The sequence below is a fragment of the Notolepis coatsorum genome (genome assembly GCF_963971535.1).
Source record: "Notolepis coatsorum genome assembly, chromosome: 9".
In the NCBI taxonomy this organism is placed as follows: Eukaryota; Metazoa; Chordata; class Actinopteri; order Aulopiformes; family Paralepididae; genus Notolepis; species Notolepis coatsorum.
Genome location: NC_140173.1, coordinates 98613039 through 98634548, shown reverse-complemented (window position 1 = coordinate 98634548; position 21510 = coordinate 98613039). Strand labels below are relative to the sequence as shown.

Genomic DNA, 21510 nt, shown 5'->3' with positions numbered 1-21510 from the left:
CCATTCCCAATAGCCTGTTTACAGAGTCCATCAGCAAGACATAATCATTTGCAAACAAGATACAAACTCATTGCAATCATCCTGACTAATAATGATGAATTGAAAATGGGGGACCCTGATGTAAACCAGACTAAATTCTTTCTCTGGTCTGCATCCCCTTAACAATTGTGTGTATTGAGCTGTACTGTATTGTACCCATTCTGCAATCTGTTAAATAAAGTTTTCATTCATTCACAGATATTTGACAACACCGCAAAGCTGGTCACCTCACTAAACATCGATCCGATGGAAATGCCTCGTATCCGCAACCCTCCAAAACGTCTAACTGGTGACGCTGCAGCACATGTCCCAGCAACTTCTGTGGACTTCTTCAGAGGGGAGTTCTTCAAAATACTGGACACAGCAGATCTGCAATTCCGAGAGTGGTTTAATCAAAGAAGCTTTGAAGTGCTTCAGAAGTTGGAGGGTGTGCTTATTAGGGGAGACAGTGATGACATTGTGGACAAGTATCCAGAGATGAACAGGAGGATGCTGGATGTTCAGCTAGCCATGTTCAAAGCAACTAACACGTATGCATCAAGCACAGAAGCTTCAGACATCCTGAGAGGCATGTTGCCTGAAGTCAGAGGTCTTTTTGATCAGGTGGAGGTCCTTGTGAGGCTGTTGCTGGTTGTTCCCACATCCTCTGCTGAAGCTGAGAGGAGTTTCAGTGGACTCCGGAGGTTGAAGACCTGGCTTCGCAACTCCATGAAGCAGAAAAGGTTGAACAGTGTGGCAGTTTGTCATATACATCAAGAAAGAGTTGATGCCTTTGACATGAGAGAACTCTGTGAGGAATTCATCTCTGCCCATGATCGGAGACAACATGTCTTTGGAAGCATTGGATGAGTTTAAATGTGAAAATGTCAATTTAAATAATGGAGAAGTCACTTTAAAGGAATGAGGTATATAAAGTCACTTTAAGGAAAGAACAGATGTGGCTCTTGTATAATATAGTTTAGATACATTAAGTATAATAATGACAAAGTTAAAATTGTATAGTAGTCTACATAGAAACAGGTTTGTTATATAACTTATGTACCAGTGCATAAGAGTGATTTATGTTAATGTTTTGTACCTGTAATTAAATTTGATTAAAAGTGATTGGTGATAGATAAAGGTGATAGATACATTAAGAGCTAAAATTGTATATTGTATAGTAGTGTTTCTCAGGAACCTAGCATGTATTTTTTTTTTATCATGCATATCTTGTATTACTGTGTTCATAATTGCTAATTGAAGCACCATATAATAAATGTTCTTTCACCATAAACCTTTCAAATTTGTTTATTATTTGTCACAACAATACTTGTTTCTGTATGAGCTCAAAAAAAGTCAACCAACGAACTAGATTCTTGTACCGGATCTCCTCTCTGGTAAACAAGAATACCCTGAAGACTCTGGCAGGAGCACTCATTCAAGGGTACTATGACTATGCGTGCACCTCATGGTACCAAAGCACCTCAAAGGCGCTTAAAACGTTTATGTCACAAATGTATCAGTACTAAATACCTATATGTCCCTATGCCATAAATGTCATGTATGTTGTGTATGTCATAAATGTCTATATGAATTGAAAATGGGGGACCCTGATGGAAACAAGACAAACGTCTTTCTCAGGTCTGCATCCCCTTAACAATTGTATGTATTGAGCCGTACTGTATTGTACCCATTCTGCAATCTGTTAAATAAAGTTTTCATTCATTCATTCATTCACTCAGTGTGTCGTTTACATGGAGAAATGGCGCCACCGCTTGGGAAAATGCGGTATTGCACCCCTGGTATTTAAAAGAAAAAAAAACTCTAGTTAGACGGCCCCCCCCCCTAACCCCCCCCCCCCCCCCCATCGCCGTCACTCGCCACGCCCCCAAATCTGTCCCCCGCACACATTGAGAGAGTTCTAAGTTACGCCACTGCGATGACACCATGAAGAATGTTTTGTATCTTGCATCATTCACATTCTTAGCTGATGGCTAAGAACTCATCTCTAAACAATGTTTGTATGTCTCCGCAATGGTACGATTCTCGCCTGGCAAGTTAAGCCACCGGGCGACGCAGTTTCTATCTATCCCACCGTGTCTGTGTAAAATCTTGTACACTTTCTTTCTGAACGGACGTGAGATGCATTTAACATTGTTTAGAAACCTTTTTGCGAACTTTAGAAGGTTTCGTCCTCTTCTGTACTCGGTGATATGTACTCCGTGGATTCCAGGCTAGACTGTTTACACAAATTTGTTGTCGTCCGTAACCTGGCAACAAAGCGGCTGCTATTGGTCGAGCACAAGACACGTGACAGAACTCTCACCACGAGTGAGATGACCAAAGTATCTGTTCGCGAGGAAAGATCTAGTCCCAACTTTAAAAGTATAATTTTTTATACAAACCTTTTATTCCTAAATCTACACCAATAGATCTTTCACCCAGAGTGACAGATTCGTAGTTCGCCATGGTGGGAACGGGATGAAACAAAAACGGGGTTCACCTTATGACCTAAGACTGGAACCAGAACATGACGTCACATTTATAAATAAAAGAAAGCTCACATGTCACTGTATGGTTTTACTCTTGTCTTCTGTTTGTTTTTGTTACAGGCTTGTTTCGACGCAGGACGCGTGTTGCTTATTAACAGCGGAACAGTGCAAAAATGCTTCCGCTTTCGTCACCGCACGCCACTACGGTAATGCGCCTTTCTTTTCACCCCGCTTAGACAAATGCATAATGGCATTTCCGCGTACATTGCAACGAATCACTTGGAACCTCGGCTGTCTTTAACTATGAGTGAACACAACGCAACATTGTAACGTTAGCGAACCTCGGCTGTCTTTAACTATGAGTGAACACAACGCAACATTGTAACGTTAACGTGTACTTTACTATGGAATATAGTATATTATCGCGACGCGTCGTCAGACTAAACAGTGTTGTGAACACAACACATTGTAACGTTAACGTGTACTTCGCGACGCGTCGTCAGACTAAACAGTGTTGTGAACAACACATTGTAACGTTAACGTGTACTTTACTATGGAATATCAGAAGAAACTACTCAACCTCGGCTGTCTTTAACTATGAATGAACACAACACTCTAACTCACCATGTTTAGATAATAAAGTACTCAACCTCTACTTGTCTACTGTCTGACTGAACACAACACTCTAACTAACTTACCATGTTTAGATAATGAAGTACTCAACCTCTACTGTATTTAACTATGAGTGAACACAACACTCTAACTAACTTACCATCTTTAGATAATGAAGTACTCAACCTCTACTGTATTTAACTATGAGTGAACACAACACTCTTAACTTACCATCTTTAGATATTAAAGTACTCAACCTCTACAGTCTTTAACTATGAGTGAACACAACACTCTTAACTTACCATCTTTAGATATTAAAGTACTCAACCTCTACAGTCTTTAACTATGAGTGAACACAACACTCTAACTTACCATCTTTAGATAATAAAGTACTCAACCTCTACTGTATTTAACTATGAGTGAACACAACACTCTTAACTTACCATCTTTAGATATTAAAGTACTCAACCTCTACAGTCTTTCATGTTAGCTCAGTAGTGCTCAATCAATCAATCAATCAATCAATCATGTACCTCGGCGCGAGCACCTCACCTCGCGAGCACGCCGGTGCACGCACCTGGGCGAGCACGCCGGTGCACGCACCTGGGCGAAGGAAAAGGAAAGGCGCATTACCGTAGTGGCGTGCGGTGACGAATGCGGAAGCATTTTTGCACTGTTCCGCTGTTAATAAGCAACACGCGTACAGGACAAGCTCTGTGGGACTTTAACTCAATGTAACTTACAGAACAAGTGTTTTGTCATTTTTAATGGTGTTAACAATTTTTTTTTTAAACAGTAACACAGTTAGTTATGCCTGATAAAGCAGTGTTTATTGTTTGTTAACTTATTGGCTGCCATTAAACCAATGGAGTCCGTCACCTTGTTTGCAGGGCTATAACTATATTCTATATTATAGCTATGGATGCAATACTATGGCCCATTTGACATCGAGTATCTATCGTTCAATATGTGAAAAAGAAATCATTTTTCCATCCATACATTCCTGTTTTATACCATGGTGAATATAAGTATGGTTTTAGAACAGTCTAGGGTAATTCCTGGGAGGCTAGTAATAGCCCGCGACGTGTATTATACTAAATCCATTGGCATTTCATCCCTACACACGCTACAATAAAAAATTCAAATGCATAATGATCGGTATTATGTTCCATCATGAATGCATGAAAGGGGGGGTCGTTTCTGATTAATTGATTGTCAATAACGGCATTCGTTATTGTACAACAACATACGCTGATCAAGGCGATGGCTATGAAAACAAGGCACAATCAAGCTGAAATTGACGTTAAATTGCTCTTACCTGTGGCCGGTGAGATTCCAAAAAGAATATTCCAAATATTTGATTGCCATCTGGTAGATCGTATGTCCATTTGCCCCACGACATAACCCACCACAGCATAATGAATCGGGGGTCCCAAAAACGATTCAATGCGATCGGGTGAAGCCCTAGGTTCAGGTTAGTAGAAAAGAGCGCCCGGAGCGTTTAGCGTGTGGCACAGCCCAATACATAAGGTTTCAAATGGTGCTCGATACCGCCGCCTGGTAGGATGCAGCCGGTATTGCACTTTAGCAATGTCAGACTCAGCCCCATGACAACACCAGGCTCCCTGGATGGATAATGAATGGAAATATCGAATAAAAGAAATAACGAGCAAATAACGAGTATACTCGTTGTTGGCGTTCAACGATTGGCGACCAATAACGAGTTTAATTGGCAGTGAATGAGTTAATGTGTCACACACACACATGCACGTACACACCCACACACACACAACCAGAAGATGTAGAGCGGAGGGGTCTTGGGGTGTGTAGTTAGAGACCATTGGACGGAGGTAGGCAGGAGCCGTTTCCTTCGCCACTGGCTCCCCATCGCCGCACAAATCTGCTTCAAGGTCCTCAACCTGGCATATCCTGCGGTGATGGGGAGCCAGTGAAGCTCTCTAAGAAGTGGGGTGACATGGGCTGACTTTTGTAGGTTGGAGATCAGGACACAAACAATCAGTTACTTTTTTTTATATATATATATATATATATATATATATATATATATATATATATATATATATATATATATATATATATATATATATATATATATATATATATATATATATATATATATATATATATATATTGATCTTTTTCCCCCTCCTTTTTCCTCCGATTTTTCTCCCATCCCAATGTTAGTCGTTATGCCAATTCCCAATCCCCTTCCCGGTCGCGTGTACCTGTTCCGCAACAGTAAGTGACTTCCGGGGTAGGCCTGATTGGCCCCGACAGGCACGTGACGCGGCAAACTCAGGACGCGCAACGAGGCTGCTGAGAGCTGTCGCGCGGAAATAGGCTGTCTATTGCCATTCTCTAACACAAACTCTAACCTTAACCAGCTCCTTAACAGCGCCTAAACTTAACCGTTCTAACCTTAACCAACTCCGAAACAATGCCTAACCTTAACCTTAACCTTAACCATGCCTAACCTTAACCATAGAAAGAATATTGCCATTCTCTAAGACAAACTCTAACCTTAACCAGCTCCTTAACAGCGCCTAAACTTAACCGTTCTAACCTTAACCAACTCCGAAACAATGCCTAACCTTAACCTTAACCTTAACCATGCCTAACCTTAACCGGCGAAAGAATACACGTTAAAAAAAAAATCACGTTAAAAAAAAAAGTTTTGATGGGATTCGAACTCACCAACAACGGACCGCAGGACCGCTGCTCTGCCAGGTGAGCTATAGCGCCGAATGAGAGTCATGGCGTATTTGGACGGTTACGTAATTCCGTAAGCTCTGCCGCTCGGCTCCGCGGAGCGTGCCGCGCGGCAGAGAAAGTTGCGCGTCACGTGCCTGTCGGGGCCAATCAGGCCTACCCCGGAAGTCACTTACTGTTGCGGAACAGTTACACGCTTCCCGGTCGCTGCGCACTTACCCCCCACAGTCGGTCTGGGAGAGTGGAGGCTATCACGTGCTTCCTCCGACACACGTCTAGCCAATCAACCGCTTCTTTTCACCTGGCAGCGGGGGCTCTCACTGAGAGGGTGTAACGTGTGGAAGGATCACACTACCCCCCTTAGATCCTATCCGCGCTGAGCAGGCGCCCCGACCGAACTGTAGGAGTCGCTGTTTACAACGACCCGGACCCACCCCTCCAGCTTTCCCACCCTCTAATACTGCCAATTGTATTAGTGTGAACGGCCAGCCAAGCTGGTGACAACGCCGGGAGCTGGATTCGAACAGGCAAATCCAGCTTCTCCGGCGTTGGTGACGAACGCAATCTCCGCTACGCCACCTGACCGCCCACAATCAGTTACCTTTAATTAATCAATGATCTGTCCTTTTTGGAGTTAACATACACCTAATCTACTGCCCAGTGTGTAAAACTAATTATTTAGCATTGGCATGTATGGGGTGGCCAACTGGGTTAAGTACTCTATACAAACTGAATGTATGGGCACAATGCCACTAGGCTACAAAAAAATATTCCACTTTTACACACTTAACACAATTACACTGGTTAAGTATTTTATACATAAAACTAAATATATGGGTAAAAAGCCACTAGGCAACTGTCAAACAAATAATCCTTCCTGGACGCGTGTATCCTTTCCGCAACGGAATTCGGTTTCCGGGTTCCTCTGATTGGCCGCGACCCCCACGTGACCCGCCCCCCTATCCACCGCTCTGCCGCTGCCACGCGCGGCCAGACTCACTGGAGGAACCTCTTCTTCCTCTTTGAAATGACCGGCAGTATGGCGCATTACTGCCCTCCGCTGGACGTATTTCGAATTTGAGAAATAACTCATGTTAACTTTTCTAAAGCATTGATTGAAAACTTTATTGAGATTGCAGGATGGGTACAATACAGTATGGCTCAATACAAACAATTGTTAAGGGGAGGCAGACCAGAAAAATACTTTGGTCTTGTTTACATCAGGGTCCCCCATTTACATTTATATAGGACCCCACACTTAATGTATCACGTAATTTCAACATGGTTTGATTGATTGAAATGTTTATTAACAGATTGCAGAATGGGTTCAATACACACAACTGCTACGCGGATGCAGACCAGAGAAAGACATTTGTCTTGTCAGGGTCCCCCATTTTCAATTCATAATTACATTTATGACATACACAACATACAGATATATATCATGACATTTATGACATACACGACATACAGATAGACAGTACTGTTTAGGACTATCAAAATAAGCACACGTTGTTGAACTTGATAATTTAATTTAATTACAGCACTATGTTATCAATACACATTTATGAAACGAGGCATATTTAGCCAAAACATGTTGCCAGAACATTAAAAACCTACCCGCGACCCCACTTTGGGTCGCGACCCGTAGTTTGAGAGCCGCTGCTCTAGACTACCATGCACTAGTGGCGTCACCATCATCCCGATACCAGCATCAAGTATCACCATCCCGGTTCTAAAACGACACCACGGCAAAAACCTAAAACATCAGGAAGAGTTATGGAATAATAATATTACAACAGAACATGGAACGTTCTTTATACAATCATCTTTTATTATAAAAATATTTTGACATCGTTGAAACTTAAATAATCAAAATGAATACAATTATTCTGTTACAGCTGCTGAGCTATAGCTCATCTCCATGTTTTAATGATGTGTTATCTCTCCACCCCAAGCTATGTTAGTGCTTGTGTCAGCAGCACAGGAGATAAGATGATTTATAAAAAAATATATATATACGATATATATTATACATATGTAAATCAATATCTTGCTTTTGAATAGAAATAGGCTCAGGGATCAGGATGTGTAAAGCTAATTAGCCTAGTCCACGTCAAAGGGAGTAGCCTATAGCAAATGTACACAAACAACACACACACTGCTCCGGTGACGCGTCTACTCTGCTAACAGGGTTCAAGCACAAGGTCCTTGAAGAAGTGCTTAAAGTGCTTGATTCTTTAAAAAGGTTGAGGCCTAGAATTCCTCAATGCACTTCCGACGCCGACGTGCCACTTGAACTTGAAACAACAGGGACAACGATGGAAATAAGTCCTGGACTTTTCGTTCTGTCTCCCTGACGAGGCAAATACACATCTGTCAACGTTGTTATATGTTTTCTGTAAATAAATAAAAAGATTTAAAACCATCAGGGGGGGGGGCTCCCAGTCATCACCAACTGATCACTGAAGCGGTTCTGAAATTCTTGCACAACAGACTTCTAGGAGAATATAAAGTGCTGCTTATAAATGTAAATGGGGGACCCTGATGTAAACAAGACCAAAGTATTTTTCTGGTCTGCATCCCCTTAACAATTGTTTGTATTGAGCCGTACTGTATTGTACCCATCCTGCAATCTCAATAAAGTTTTCAATCAATGCTTTAGAAAAGTTAACATGAGTTATTTCTCGAAGATTCGAAATACGTCCAGCGGAGGGCAGTAATGCGCCATACTGCCGGTCATTTCAAAGAGGAAGAAGAGGTTCCTCCAGTGAGTCTGGCCGCGCGTGGCAGCGGCAGAGCGGTGGATAGGGGGGCGGGTCACGTGGGGGTCGCGGCCAATCAGAGGAACCCGGAAACCGAATTCCGTTGCGGAAAGGATACACGCTTCCTGGACGTCAAAAGGGTACGGCAGCTATCTTATCCAACGTTAGCTCTTCATGTATCATTGTAGCTAGATAAGATGGTTAGTTTTGTAGTTTTGCTTCTACTAATTAATCTTGCTAATATAATGTAAACAGGCTAAACTTGCTTGATATAGCTATGACAACTTGTTCCTGTTTGCGGACGACTCAGCCCTGCTGGTCTCTGACAAGAACAAGTTACAGGTTGAAAAAGCCCTCAGCTCGGAACTAGGCAAAATCTGCATATGGCTCGCCGACAACAAACTATCATTACACATGGGCAAAACAGAGTCCATTCTCTTCGGTTCAAATAACAAACTCAGCAAGACCGACGGCTTCTCGGTTACAGTGGGTGACAATATTATCACAAGGAAAGATGAAATTACCTACCTGGGTTCCATCCTAGAGGCTAATCTTTCCTGTGACAAAATGGCATCCAATGTAATAAAAAAAGTCAACCAACGAACGCGATTCTTGTACCGGATCTCCTCTCTGGTAAACAAGAATACCCTGAAGACTCTAGCAGGAGCACTCATTCAAGGGTACTACGACTATGCTTGCACCTCATGGTACCAAAGCACCTCAAAGGCACTAAAAAACAAATTACAAACATCTCAAAACAAGCTAGTCAGACTACTGCTTGACCTGACTCCTAGAACCCACCTCACCCCTGCCCACTTTGACAACCTAGGATGGCTTGACGACAGAGTACAGCAACTTGCAATGGGCCTGGTCTACAAGATACACTACGCGACCAAGGTACCCATGTACATGTCAAAATACTTCCCAAAGGTCAGTGAATACCACGATCACAACACCAGAGGGAGCTCCACAAATCATGTAAAACCCAGATTCGGCTCAAACAAGGGACTAAACACGTTTCGCAATTATGCCACATCAATGTGGAACGCCCTACCTAAAGCTGTAAAGGAATGTGAATCACTACCCACTTTCAAAAACACTCTCAAAAAACACCTACGTGAGACTGCAATTCGAAACTGGCCCCTACAAATGTCCTAACCTAGTTGTACAGTAAATGACCAAGTAAGGCTTTGTCAGTATTCCAATGTACAGTGTAAAATGTGTGTGTGTCCCCTACCCAACCCCCCCCCCCCCCCCCACCTCCAATGTACAGCCCTCACCCACCCACCCAACCCCACCCACCCAACCTCCTCCAATGTACAGTTTCTATGCCAAATGTATATACACTCTTTTTCTGGACACTTTTGTATCACAAACAGTACTGTATTTGCAAATCTGATGTCATAAATGTATAGATGTAGCAGTACTGTCTATCTGTATGTCATGTATGTCATATATGTTATGATGAATTGAAAATGGGGGACCCTGATGTAAACAAGACGAAAGTCTTTCTCTGGTCTGCATCCCCTTAACAATTGTATGTACTGAGCTGTACTGTACCCATTCTGCAATCTGTTAATAAACTTTTCAATCAATCACACTAGCTGGCTTCTCATGAATTTGCAAGTGTAACAGTGCTATCAAACTATAGTCACTATAGTGCTATCGAGCTATAGTAACTATAGTGCTATCGGAAGCATGTCTATGTTCCCCGGGTCCTATGTTCCCCGATTGATTGATTGAACATTTTAGACCATCAGCCCTGATTCCAAACTCTAACCTTAACCAACTTCGAAAGAGGGCCTAAGCTTAACCAGTTCGAAACAAAGCGGACATTAATAATTAATAAAATAATAAAGATTTATAAAAATTTCAATCAATTAATCAATCAATCAGGGAACATAGGACCCAGGGAACATAAGACCCGGGGAACATAGCGATGATCCCGTGCTATCGAGCTATAGTAACTAGTGCTATCGAGCTATAGTGACTATTGTGCTATCAAGCTATAGTCACTATAGTGCTATCGAGCTATAGTAACTATAGTGCTATCGAGCTATAGTCACTATAGTGCTATCGAGCTATAGTCACTATAGTGCTATCGAGCTATAGTCACTATAATGCTATCACGCTATAGTAACTATTGTGCTATCGAGCTATAGTAACTATAGTGCTATCGAGCTATAGTCACTATAGTGCTATCGAGCTATAGTCACTATAGTGCTATCACGCTATAGTAACTATAGTGCTATCGAGCTATAGTAACTATAGTGCTATCAAGCTATAGTCACTATAGTGCTATCGAGCTATAGTCACTATAGTGCTATCGAGCTATAGTAACTATAGTGCCATCAAGCTATAGTCACTATAGTGCTATCGAGCTATAGTTACTATAGTGCTATCGAGCTATAGTCACTATAGTGCTATCGAGCGATAATCACTATAGTGCCATCGAGCTATAATCACTATAGTGCTATCGAGCTATAGTCACTATAGTGCTATCGAGCTATAGTCACTATAGTGCTATCGAGCTATAGTCACTATAGTGCTATCGAGCTATAGTAACTATAGTGCTATCGAGCTACAGTATAGTGCTATCGAGCTCCTCCAAGAGGGAAGCGAGGAAACTGATTCACTGACAACTGGCCACCTGCAGCCTTGTTTTAACGAACCAGTCCTCTTGGCAGAACGTGCACGTAGAACCAGTCCTCTTGGCAGAACGTGCACGTAGAACCAGTCCTCTTGGCCTCTTGGCAGAATGTGCACGTAGAACCAGTCCTCTTAGCAGAACGTGCACGTAGAACCAGTCCTCTTGGCCTCTTGGCAGAACGTGCACGTAGAACCAGTCATCTTGGCATAACGTGCACGTAGAACCAGTCCTCTTGGCAGAACGTGCACGTAGAACCAGTCCTCTTGGCAGAACGTGCACATAGAACCAGTCCATAGAACATAGGACTGGCCACCTGCAGCCTTGTTTGAATGAACCAGTCCTCTTGGCAGAACGTGCACGTAGGCACAACGTGCACATAGGAAGAACGTGCACATAGGCAGAACGTGCACATAGGCAGAACGTGCACATAGGCAGAACGTGCACGTAGGACTCCAGCTATAGTCCAGGAAACCACAAACAAAACAGGCAGGTGTTATTCCTTGGCCAACATTTATTGAGTGCAAAGAATATTTGTAATATCATTCAATGATACATAGAAAAGAGAACATTTGAAATATTACACACATGAAAAAGCCATCTGTGAAAAATCCCTGCACAGACACATAAATATCACTTTGCACAATTAAAGTAGTTACTATAGGTTAACAATTACCTGGAAGAACAAGTCAATTCAAAACTCGGATAAAACCTATAGATATTAATGCAGCCCCAAAACACTCATATATATTTGTATCTAAACATATACCGGTAGGTTGATAGTATTTCAATTAATATGATGCTGAGTTGCCATCTAATAGCTCTTGGGTTTTCTTTCAGCCACTTATCTCTTGCATATCTTACTTTTCCATTAGCTATAGTCCGTCACTGTCAATCAATTCAGAAAATATAGAATTTCGTATCAAAACTGTGCTTTTCAACCATCTTTGTCTGGACTGACTGCACAGTAGGGCTGACCCCTATTAGTCGAATAGTCGACTAATCGATCGAAAGAAGCCGTAGTCGACTGCCAACATCTTAGTCGAATGCAAAAAAATATATAATAATATTATAGTATTTTCTTTTAAAATTTTATTTTTTTTATCATTCTTTCCAAAAGCAAAGAGGCCTAGGCGCGTGGCTAGCTAACGCTAATGGCACGCATACCAGAGGCTAACTGCCTAAGAAAACAGGCACAGAGGCACTGAAAGAGGATTTCACCCATCTAATGAACACACTAGACTAGACAAATATCAACATGTATCCATCAGTGGACCAATTGCATGCTTTTGCAGATGACAAGAAGCCTTCCGTCGACTCCTTCAGACATTAAGCACCCCCCACAGCCCAAATGGAATGATAAAAAAATGTATAAAAAAAATAAAATAAAGAATTTGCCTCATTTCTTTTTTCATAGTCGACTAATAGTCGACTATCGGCTAATTTTGGCGACTACAAATCGACTATACAAATCCTTAGTCGGGGACAGCCCTACTGCACAGCAATCCATATCAACGCAGACGCTCACAGCGTATCAACGCAGACGCTCACAACGTATCAACGCAGACGCTCACAACGTATCAACGCAGACGCTCACAGCGTATCAACGCTCACAGCTCGTAGCAGAACCACTCCAACTAAACATCTCTTTGTCCCTAACATCCTCACTTTCTCATCTGAATCCCTGCTCGTCCTCCGGTACAGAAACCTACCACCCCAAGAGCCAAACTGCATACAGTACATACACGAAGGGAGCACTGTGTGTGACCTCAGACCAGCTTTAAAGTTCACACACGTCCATTTCACCATTAATTCTGTCATATCAACAGGATAATATCTGGTAATATCTGTCAGTAGTACAGTAGTCACTCAGAGTATTTAATACGGCAGAGAGATTCTCAACTTATTTCACGTCAAGAACCCCCACATTTATACACATTAGGCTGCAGACCCCCATTCCATTAGATTTAGTCACAGGGACCCCCTATTTGAGAAGATATTTGTTGTCAGATATAACTTAGTCCAGAATGTCATAACTGCCTAAACTGTAGATAACACTAGAGAGAGTGAAACCTCTGTCCCGGGGACCACCTGGAACCCCCTGCAGGCCCTCTGGTACCGAGACCAATCGTTGAGAACCAATGTAATATGGCACCATATGGATTTTCTTTTCCTTCGTCACATAATATTATTATTCTTTTTTTTTTACAGTCGCATTGATCATAATGGGAAGTATCAAGTTATATCTAAGAGGGCTATACAGTATCACACTAATCATATCGCCTGGATAATCAGTCAAATAATAGATAATTATATCCTTGTTCAACACTGGCAGAAAAGCCTGTTTCTAAAATTAGACAACCAATAAAATACATGCTACAACATAACATTTCAAAAAATTTAAAAAGTACAAACGGCACATCACACAGTTTACCAGCAACTGCAACACGTAAATGATAGTTATTATGCCTCATCTGTGACTCTGATTAGTCTCGTATACGTCTCTTAAGATCTAAATTCCCTCTATGAACCCTACAGGAAGTGAAGGCGGCCGCAGGAAGAAGACCAGCGTGAAGACAGGGTTCAAACGTCCGACCTGTCCACTATAATGACTCTACGACGGCTGCTACAAGCTCTGTGGCCACTCAACATTGTGGTGTAAGGCTTTTAAGATCCATCCGCTGGCAGTCCTGCTCTCGTTCCGTCTCCCAAAGTGTTTACAATAATAGTAAAAATGGAACAGGAAAAGAAGGAGACATCCACTTCCTGCCGAGGGGGACGTCGGGGGAGATGGAAGAATGGAAGAAAGAGGAAGTAGGGCTACAGCTCAGCTCAGCGTCAGAGCCAGTCTCCATCCAGTACAGTCCAGTATGGTCAGTACGGTCCAGTACAGTCCAGTACGGTCCAGTACAGTCAGTGCAGTCCAGTACAGTCCAGTAAAGTCCAGTACGGTCCAGTACGGTCCAGTATGGTCCAGTATGGTCAGTACGTTCCAGTATGGTCAGTACGGTCCAGTACGGTCAGTACAGTCCAGTAAAGTCCAGTACAGTCCAGTTAAGTCTAGGAGTTAAGTCTGGAACCCAAGTTCCAGCCTAGGAGACTGTATATATTGAAGAAAAGACCACGTCCTAAACTCCCAGTTCTCCAGCCCAGAGTCAGACAGATATGGAGCTGCTGCTGAGCTGGCTGGGCGGGAGGCTGAGACTCAGACTGGGACTGAGGCCCAGGTTGAGGTTGGTCTTGGGGAGTGAGGGAGCCGGGTGGTCGTTGAGGTTGGCCTGGGGCTCAGAGGTCACGGCGAGGTCGTTGAGGTTGGCCTGGGGCTCAGAGGTCACGGCGAGGTCGTTGAGGTTGACCGTGGAGCCGTTCAGGTTGGCCACGCGGCGGTACACGAAGTGGAAGGGCGTGGCCTGCGGGCGGCTGTGAAGCTCCGCCTTGATCTTCTGAGGGTGGGTGTCCAGGGCCAGCTGCTGCTTGCTGCCCTCCGTCAGCAGGAAGAGGGCGTAGTTCTCCGGGTCGGACACTTTGAACTTCAGGGCGCACAGCCGGGACACTTCCTCCGTGGTGGCGTACGGGCTCACCTGCAGGGTCTTGGCAGTGCAGCCGCTGTCCAGCTCCTGCAGCGCCACCCGCAGGTAGTTCTGAGGAATTTACATAAAGATTAGATTTAGATTAGATTAAAATGTATTGTTTGTCATCATACAGCACAAGTACAGTACAACGAAAAAGAAGTTTGGCATCCAACCAGAGTGCAAATGTAGCAGTAAAGTGCAACAGATGTGTGTGTGTGTTTACCTGGAAGTCGTCCACGGAAGGTGCAGATCTCTGGGTGGTGCGTCTGCGATGCCACTGGTGCAGAGTGTTCCGGGTCTCACCGCTCAGCACCCGGGCGGCCTGCTCCTCCTGGAAGTTCCTGATCAGAGACATGGCTCCATACGCACTGGTCAGGTAGTAGCCACCTGGGGAGGGTATCACTTTATTATACACCACATACTGTTGGGTAGTAGCCACCTGGGGAGGGTATCACTTTATTATACACCACATACTGTCGGGTAGTAGCCACCTGGGGGAGGGTATCACTTTATTATACACCACATACTGTTGGGTAGTAGCCACCTGGGGGAGGGTATCACTTTATTATACACCACATACTGTCGGGTAGTAGCCACCTGGGGGAGGGTATCACTTTATTATACACCACATACTGTCGGGTAGTAGCCACCTGGGGAGGGTATCACTTTATTATACACCACATACTGTCGGGTAGTAGCCACCTGGGGGAGGGTATCACTTTATTATACACCACATACTGTCGGGTAGTAGCCACCTGGGGGAGGGTATCACTTTATTATACACCACACATACTGTTGGGTAGTAGCCACCTGGGGGAGGGTATCACTTTATTATACACCACATACTGTCAGGTAGTAGCCACCTGGGGGAGGGTATCACTTTATTATACACCACATACTGTCAGGTAGTAGCCACCTGGGGAGGGTATCACTTTATTATACACCACATACTGTCGGGTAGTAGCCACCTGGGGGAGGGTATCACTTTATTATACACCACATACTAGAATAACAATAATAATGATAATAATGATACATCAGACTTATATAGCGCTTTTCTTGGTACACAAAGAAGAAGGTGGGGGCTGTCCCTGACTAAGGATTTGGATAGTCGACTATGATTGGCCAAAATGTGCCATTAGTCGACTATTGGTCGACAAAAAAAAAAAAAAAAAAAAAAAAAAGTACAATATATATTATATTTTTTTGGGCTGTGGGGGTGCTTAATAATAATAATAATGGATTAAATTTGTACCGCGCTCTCCATTCGTGAGAATCTCAGAGTGCTACAGGAGATATAGACAAATGTTAAATGAATAAAACAATTTAAAATGAATAAAAACAATTAAAAAGACTAACAACCAGTGAAATGGAAGAACCTAAGAGTAAAATAAAATAAAAATAATAGTAAAATGAATAGAAGTAAAAATAAAAGTAAAAGAAAATTCAGGCAAAAGCCTTGTTAAAAATAAATGTTTTTAGGCCCCTTTTAAAAACCTCAACGGATTGTGGTGCTCTCAGGTGGATGGGGAGAGCATTCCAAAGTCTGGGTGCGGCAGAGCAGAAGGCGCGATCGCCCATGGAGTGCAGCTTAGTCCTGGGGGCTTTGAGGAGGTAGGCTGTGCCGGAGCGGAGGGAACGTGAGGAGGACTGGGGGGTGAGGAGTTCCTTGAGATAGGCAGGGGCACCACCGTTTAACCGTTTCCCGGCCAACCACGGATAAATCCGTGTTTCGAATCCAACGGTTGAGGACCAACCACGGACATGTCCGTGGCAAGGTTGTTTTGGCTTTTATTCCATTGTAATAACTTACTCTATGTCACCGAGCAGCACTGCAGAAGTACCCTACTCTTTGAATTCGAAAAAGTGCATTACCGGCCAGATCCTCTTAGGGGCGCTATCTCGATAATGCAGTGTTCCCTGTGGCAGAAGTTGTCTTGTTTTTTCTGGACCTCCAATGTAGTTTTCTGCTAACCTGAAGCGATGCCTATAGCCTGTAGCTTGGAATACGTTTTGGGACACGGATTTCAGTGTGCAGTAAAGGAATATATCATCAGCCAATGGACATATCGATCTACCAGATGGCGATCGATAACTGGGAAATCCTTTGGGGAATCCAACCGGCCCACGGTAAGATCTTTTTCACGTAAATTACATGCTGATCAGACCTTGTTATGATAGCCCTCCACCCGATCAGCGTATGTGGCTACTGAGGCTAACGCGGTTATTGGTAATCAATAATCAGAAACGACGTCCCCCGCCCCTCCCCCCTTTCATGCATTCATGGTGGACAATCATACCGATCATATGCAGTTTGAGTTTTAACTGTAGCTTCTGTATATCCGAAATGCCATTGGATTTAACGTTAGTAGCTTAGCGGCCTGTATCTCACCTTCCAGGAAATATCCCAGCCGAAATCCCTTATAACGCTTATATTCAAGATCCTATAAAATGAGAACGTATTGATGAAAAAAAAAATTCTTTAAGCCATTTTGAAGGGATGGTTTATGGTCTCAATTGACAATGAGAATGGACAGATAGCAATACTATAAAGTATAGATTTAGCTCTACAAACAGCCCCACGGACTATGCAAGTCTGTTTAGAAATGCTGGCCGTCTAGAGTGATTTTAGACGGATCCAAATGGCCATGAATATGTTAACACTTTCAGTGCCGGCCATTAACATGGTAAACATGGTTAAATGCCACCACCCACTTCAATGTTAGCGAATGTGAACGCATAATCTCTGTCTTAAATTATGTGTCTAATCTGCCTGTCGCTTATCAATGACTTGTTTGCAGTCAACATTGTCGAAACGGATTGTTTTTTTTTAATCGGTTCATTTCCGTTTTATAGCATTTTGAAAAGCCCTCGTTTTCAAGGAAAATATATAGATTCCGTGATAAAAAGGCATTTACTGGAATATTCTGGAATACACAAACACGTTGTAATTTTTCTGCCTATTTATGAATCGTTTTCAAATAAACGCTAGATTATCGATAGTATATGTGTACTTATGCATGCTATAGAGGCGGGCTGAAAAATCTATTCTCTCATTTCCACATCAGCGATCACAGCCACACACACACACACGCATAGGGCAAACGCTTATATATAGGTGAAAATAGCTCTGATTATCCTAAGACTGGTAAAATAAATTCCTTACCTGAGATCAGATGTTATCCAAAAAAATTATTCCAATTCCTGATCGCCATTCCAAATATCGATCACGCTTATTGATTACAGTGTTGGGTACTGTAAATACATAATCCACGCGTTTTCCGGCCCGGCGAGCACAATGGATTCTTCAGTTGAGGAAACTGGCCACCCCCCCTTCGTCAGTGTAAAGTAATGGGGTGCAGTTACACAGGGAGAGACGATAGGGGGCGGTATCTTCCCAATTGAACTCAGAGAGACTCTGCAGCACTAACCCGAGGCTCGATTGATGAAATATGAATTCAAATCGACAATAATTTTTTTTTTACAAACAAACGCTATATAGCGTCGGGGGCACTCAAAGGTCGGCATGAACTAACGACAAAACGCGTCCGTGGCATTAATGTGTTAATGTCTGAAGGAGTCGACTGAAGGCTTCTTGTCCTCTGCAAAAGCATGCAATTGGTCCACTGATGGATACATCTTGATATTAGGACTAATCGGTCGAAAGGAGCCGTAGTCGACTGCCAACCTCTTAGTCGAATAAAAAATACATTTAGTCTAGTCTAGTGTGTTCAGATGGGTGAAATCCTCTTTCAGTGCCTCTATGCCTGTTTTCGTAGGCAGTTAGCCTCTGGTATGCGTGCCATTAGCGTTAGAGGCCTCTTTTCTTTTGGAAAGAATGCAATTTTTTTAAATTTAAAATGTGTTATTATTATTTTTTTTATTCGACTAAGAGGTTGGCAGTCGACTACGGCTCCTTTCGACCGATTAGTCGACTAATCGACTAATAGGGGTCAGCCCTATAAGTAAAAACAACACAAAGGGAGAACATTTCTGAATGTTGACAGTCTGTGAGGAGGTGGTTCTGAATGTTGACAGTCTGTGTTCTGTTCTGAATGTTGACAGGCTGTGTTCTGAGGTTGTTCTGAATGTTGACAGTCTGTGTTCTGTTCTGAATGTTGACAGTCTGTATTCTGAGGTTGTTCTGAATGTTGACAGTCTGTGAGGAGGTGGTTCTGAATGTTGACAGTCTGTGAGGAGGTGGTTCTGAATGTTGACAGTCTGTGAGGAGGTGGTTCTGAATATTGACAGTCTGTGAGGAGGTGGTTCTGAATGTTGACAGTCTGTGAGGAGGTGGTTCTGAATGTTGACAGTCTGTGAGGAGGTGGTTCTGAATATTGACAGTCTGTGAGGAGGTGGTTCTGAATGTTGACAGTCTGTGAGGAGGTGGTTCTGAATGTTGACAGTCTGTGTTCTGAGGCTGTTCTGAATGTTGACAGTCTGTGTTCTGAGGCTGAGCTGAATGTTGACAGTCTGTGTTCTGAGGCTGAGCTGAATGTTGACAGTCTGTGTTCTGAGGCTGAGCTGAATGTTGACAGTCTGTGTTCTGAGGCTGAGCTGAATGTTGACAGTCTGTGTTCTGAGGCTGAGCTGAATGTTGACAGTCTGTGTTCTGAGGCTGAGCTGAATGTTGACAGTCTGGGCCATTGTACGAGGATTGGAAGTGCATTCCACAGAGAGGGGGCAGTGACAGAGACACTATAGACACACAGGGATTTAATCTGGTGCAAATGTCACAATACAAAAATAAGTAGGTGTTTGGAGCCACATACTGTATCTTATGTAGAAACAAGACAACTGATTTAAGAGAAGCTGCAAACACTTATTTCTGTGAGTGCACATAGACAAGAGTGCCGCCGTCCGACTGACTACAGAGTGCCGCCGTCCGACTGACTACAGAGTGCCGCAGTCCGACTGACTACAGAGTGCCGCCGTCCGACTGACTACAGAGTGCCGCCGTCCGACTGACTACAGAGTGCCGTGGTCCGACTGACTACAGAGTGCCGCCGTCCGACTGACTACAGAGTGCCGCCGTCCGACTGACTACAGAGTGCCGCCGTCCGACTGACTACAGAGTGCCGCCGTCCGACTGACTACAGAGTGCCGCCGTCCGACTGACTACAGAGTGCCGCCGTCCGACTGACTACAGAGTGCCGCCGTCCGACTGACTACAGAGTGCCGCCGTCCGACTGACTACAGAGTGCCGTGGTCCGACTGACTACAGAGTGCCGCGGTCCGACTGACTACAGAGTGCCTTGGTCCGACTGACTACAGAGTGCCGCGGTCCGACTGACTACAGAGTGCCGCGGTCCGACTGACTACAGAGTGCCGCGGTCCGACTGACTACAGAGTGCCGCGGTCCGACTGACTACAGAGTGCCGTGGTCCGACTGACTACAGAGTGCCGTGGTCCGACTGACTACAGAGTGCCGTGGTCCGACTGACTACAGAGTGCCATGGTCCGACTGACTACAAGCGTGCCATGGTCCGACTGACTACAGAGTGCCGTGGTCCGACTGACTACAGAGTGCCGTGGTCCGACTGACTACAAGAGTGCCGTGGTCCGACTGACTACAAGCGTGCCATGGTCCGACTGACTACAGAGTGCCGTGGTCCGACTGACTACAGAGTGCCGTGGTCCGACTGACTACAAGCGTGCCATGGTCCGACTGACTACAAGAGTGCTGCGGTCCGACTGACTACAGAGTGCTGCGGTCCGACTGACTACAAGAGTGCTGCGGTCCGACTGACTACAAGTGAGTTGTTGTTCTCTGGAGGATCTCAACTCAACTCAAAGTTGATTTATAAAGCACATTGAAAACAACCGCAGTTGACCAAAGTGCTGTACGGGTCAATAGAAGGCAAACACAGGCAACAAAAACATACCATGGTATGCAGCACAATACAACAATATAGACAATACAAGAAGTACAGTACAGAGATACATGTTAAAACATACCATGGTATACAGCACAATACTACAACATACAACAATATAAGAAGTACAGTACAGAGATACATGTTAAAACATACCATGGTATACAGCACAATACAACAACATACAACAATACAAGAAGTACAGTAGAGAGACGCATGTTAAAATCGGGTGCTCAGCTCAACTGGAGTAGAAAGCCAGGGAGAAGAAGTGGGTCCTCAGAGAAGACTTAGGTCGCTTTCACATATAGTTTTGGTGGACTCGTGCGGTTCTGGTGGTGAAGTTGCAACATTGTTGCATTCATCATTTGGTTCGCCTGCGTTCACATAGCAATCTGTCAGGCGCACCAAACTATCTGAACAATGTCACGCGGTCGAAAAGGGCGCTCGTCTATTGGACAGTGGAAATGTGTGTGTGGCTGCGAGCCCTTGTGTGCGCGTGCGCGCGTGTGTGTGTCTGTGTGTGGACTGCGAGCCCTGGCTCCAGATCAGCGGAGGCGAGTTGTTCTATTGAAGCCGATTACCACCATCCTCTCGCTAAACAACTTGTACACCACGTTGTTATATATATATAATAATAACAATATAATAAGCCGCGTTTTTTCTTCCTTCTTCCCAAGATGCACAGTTAGATATATAGATATATAGATAGAGAGATAGATGCAGTGTGCTTGTTTTGCATTGAATGCTGCGAGCAGTGGTAATAATTAGCACTTCCTATATTTGGTTCGTGTTTGGTTC

General features: G+C 43.8%; 1 protein-coding gene across 3 annotated transcripts in view; it reads right to left on the bottom strand.

Moving 5' to 3' along the window:
• Positions 1–11760: 11760 nt before the first annotated feature.
• LOC311234941 (ras and Rab interactor 2-like) overlaps positions 11761–21510 on the bottom strand; it is a 155640-nt gene continuing 145890 nt past the window's right edge. For all 3 annotated transcript variants that reach the window (XM_084322221.1, XM_084322220.1, XM_084322222.1), the window contains 2 exons: positions 15060–15223; positions 11761–14905 (listed from right to left, as the gene is read on the bottom strand). In XM_084322221.1, the coding sequence (XP_084178347.1) occupies positions 14420–14905; positions 15060–15223 (650 nt within the window). In that variant the 3' untranslated portion in view covers positions 11761–14419. The remainder of the gene's footprint in view (positions 14906–15059; positions 15224–21510) is intronic.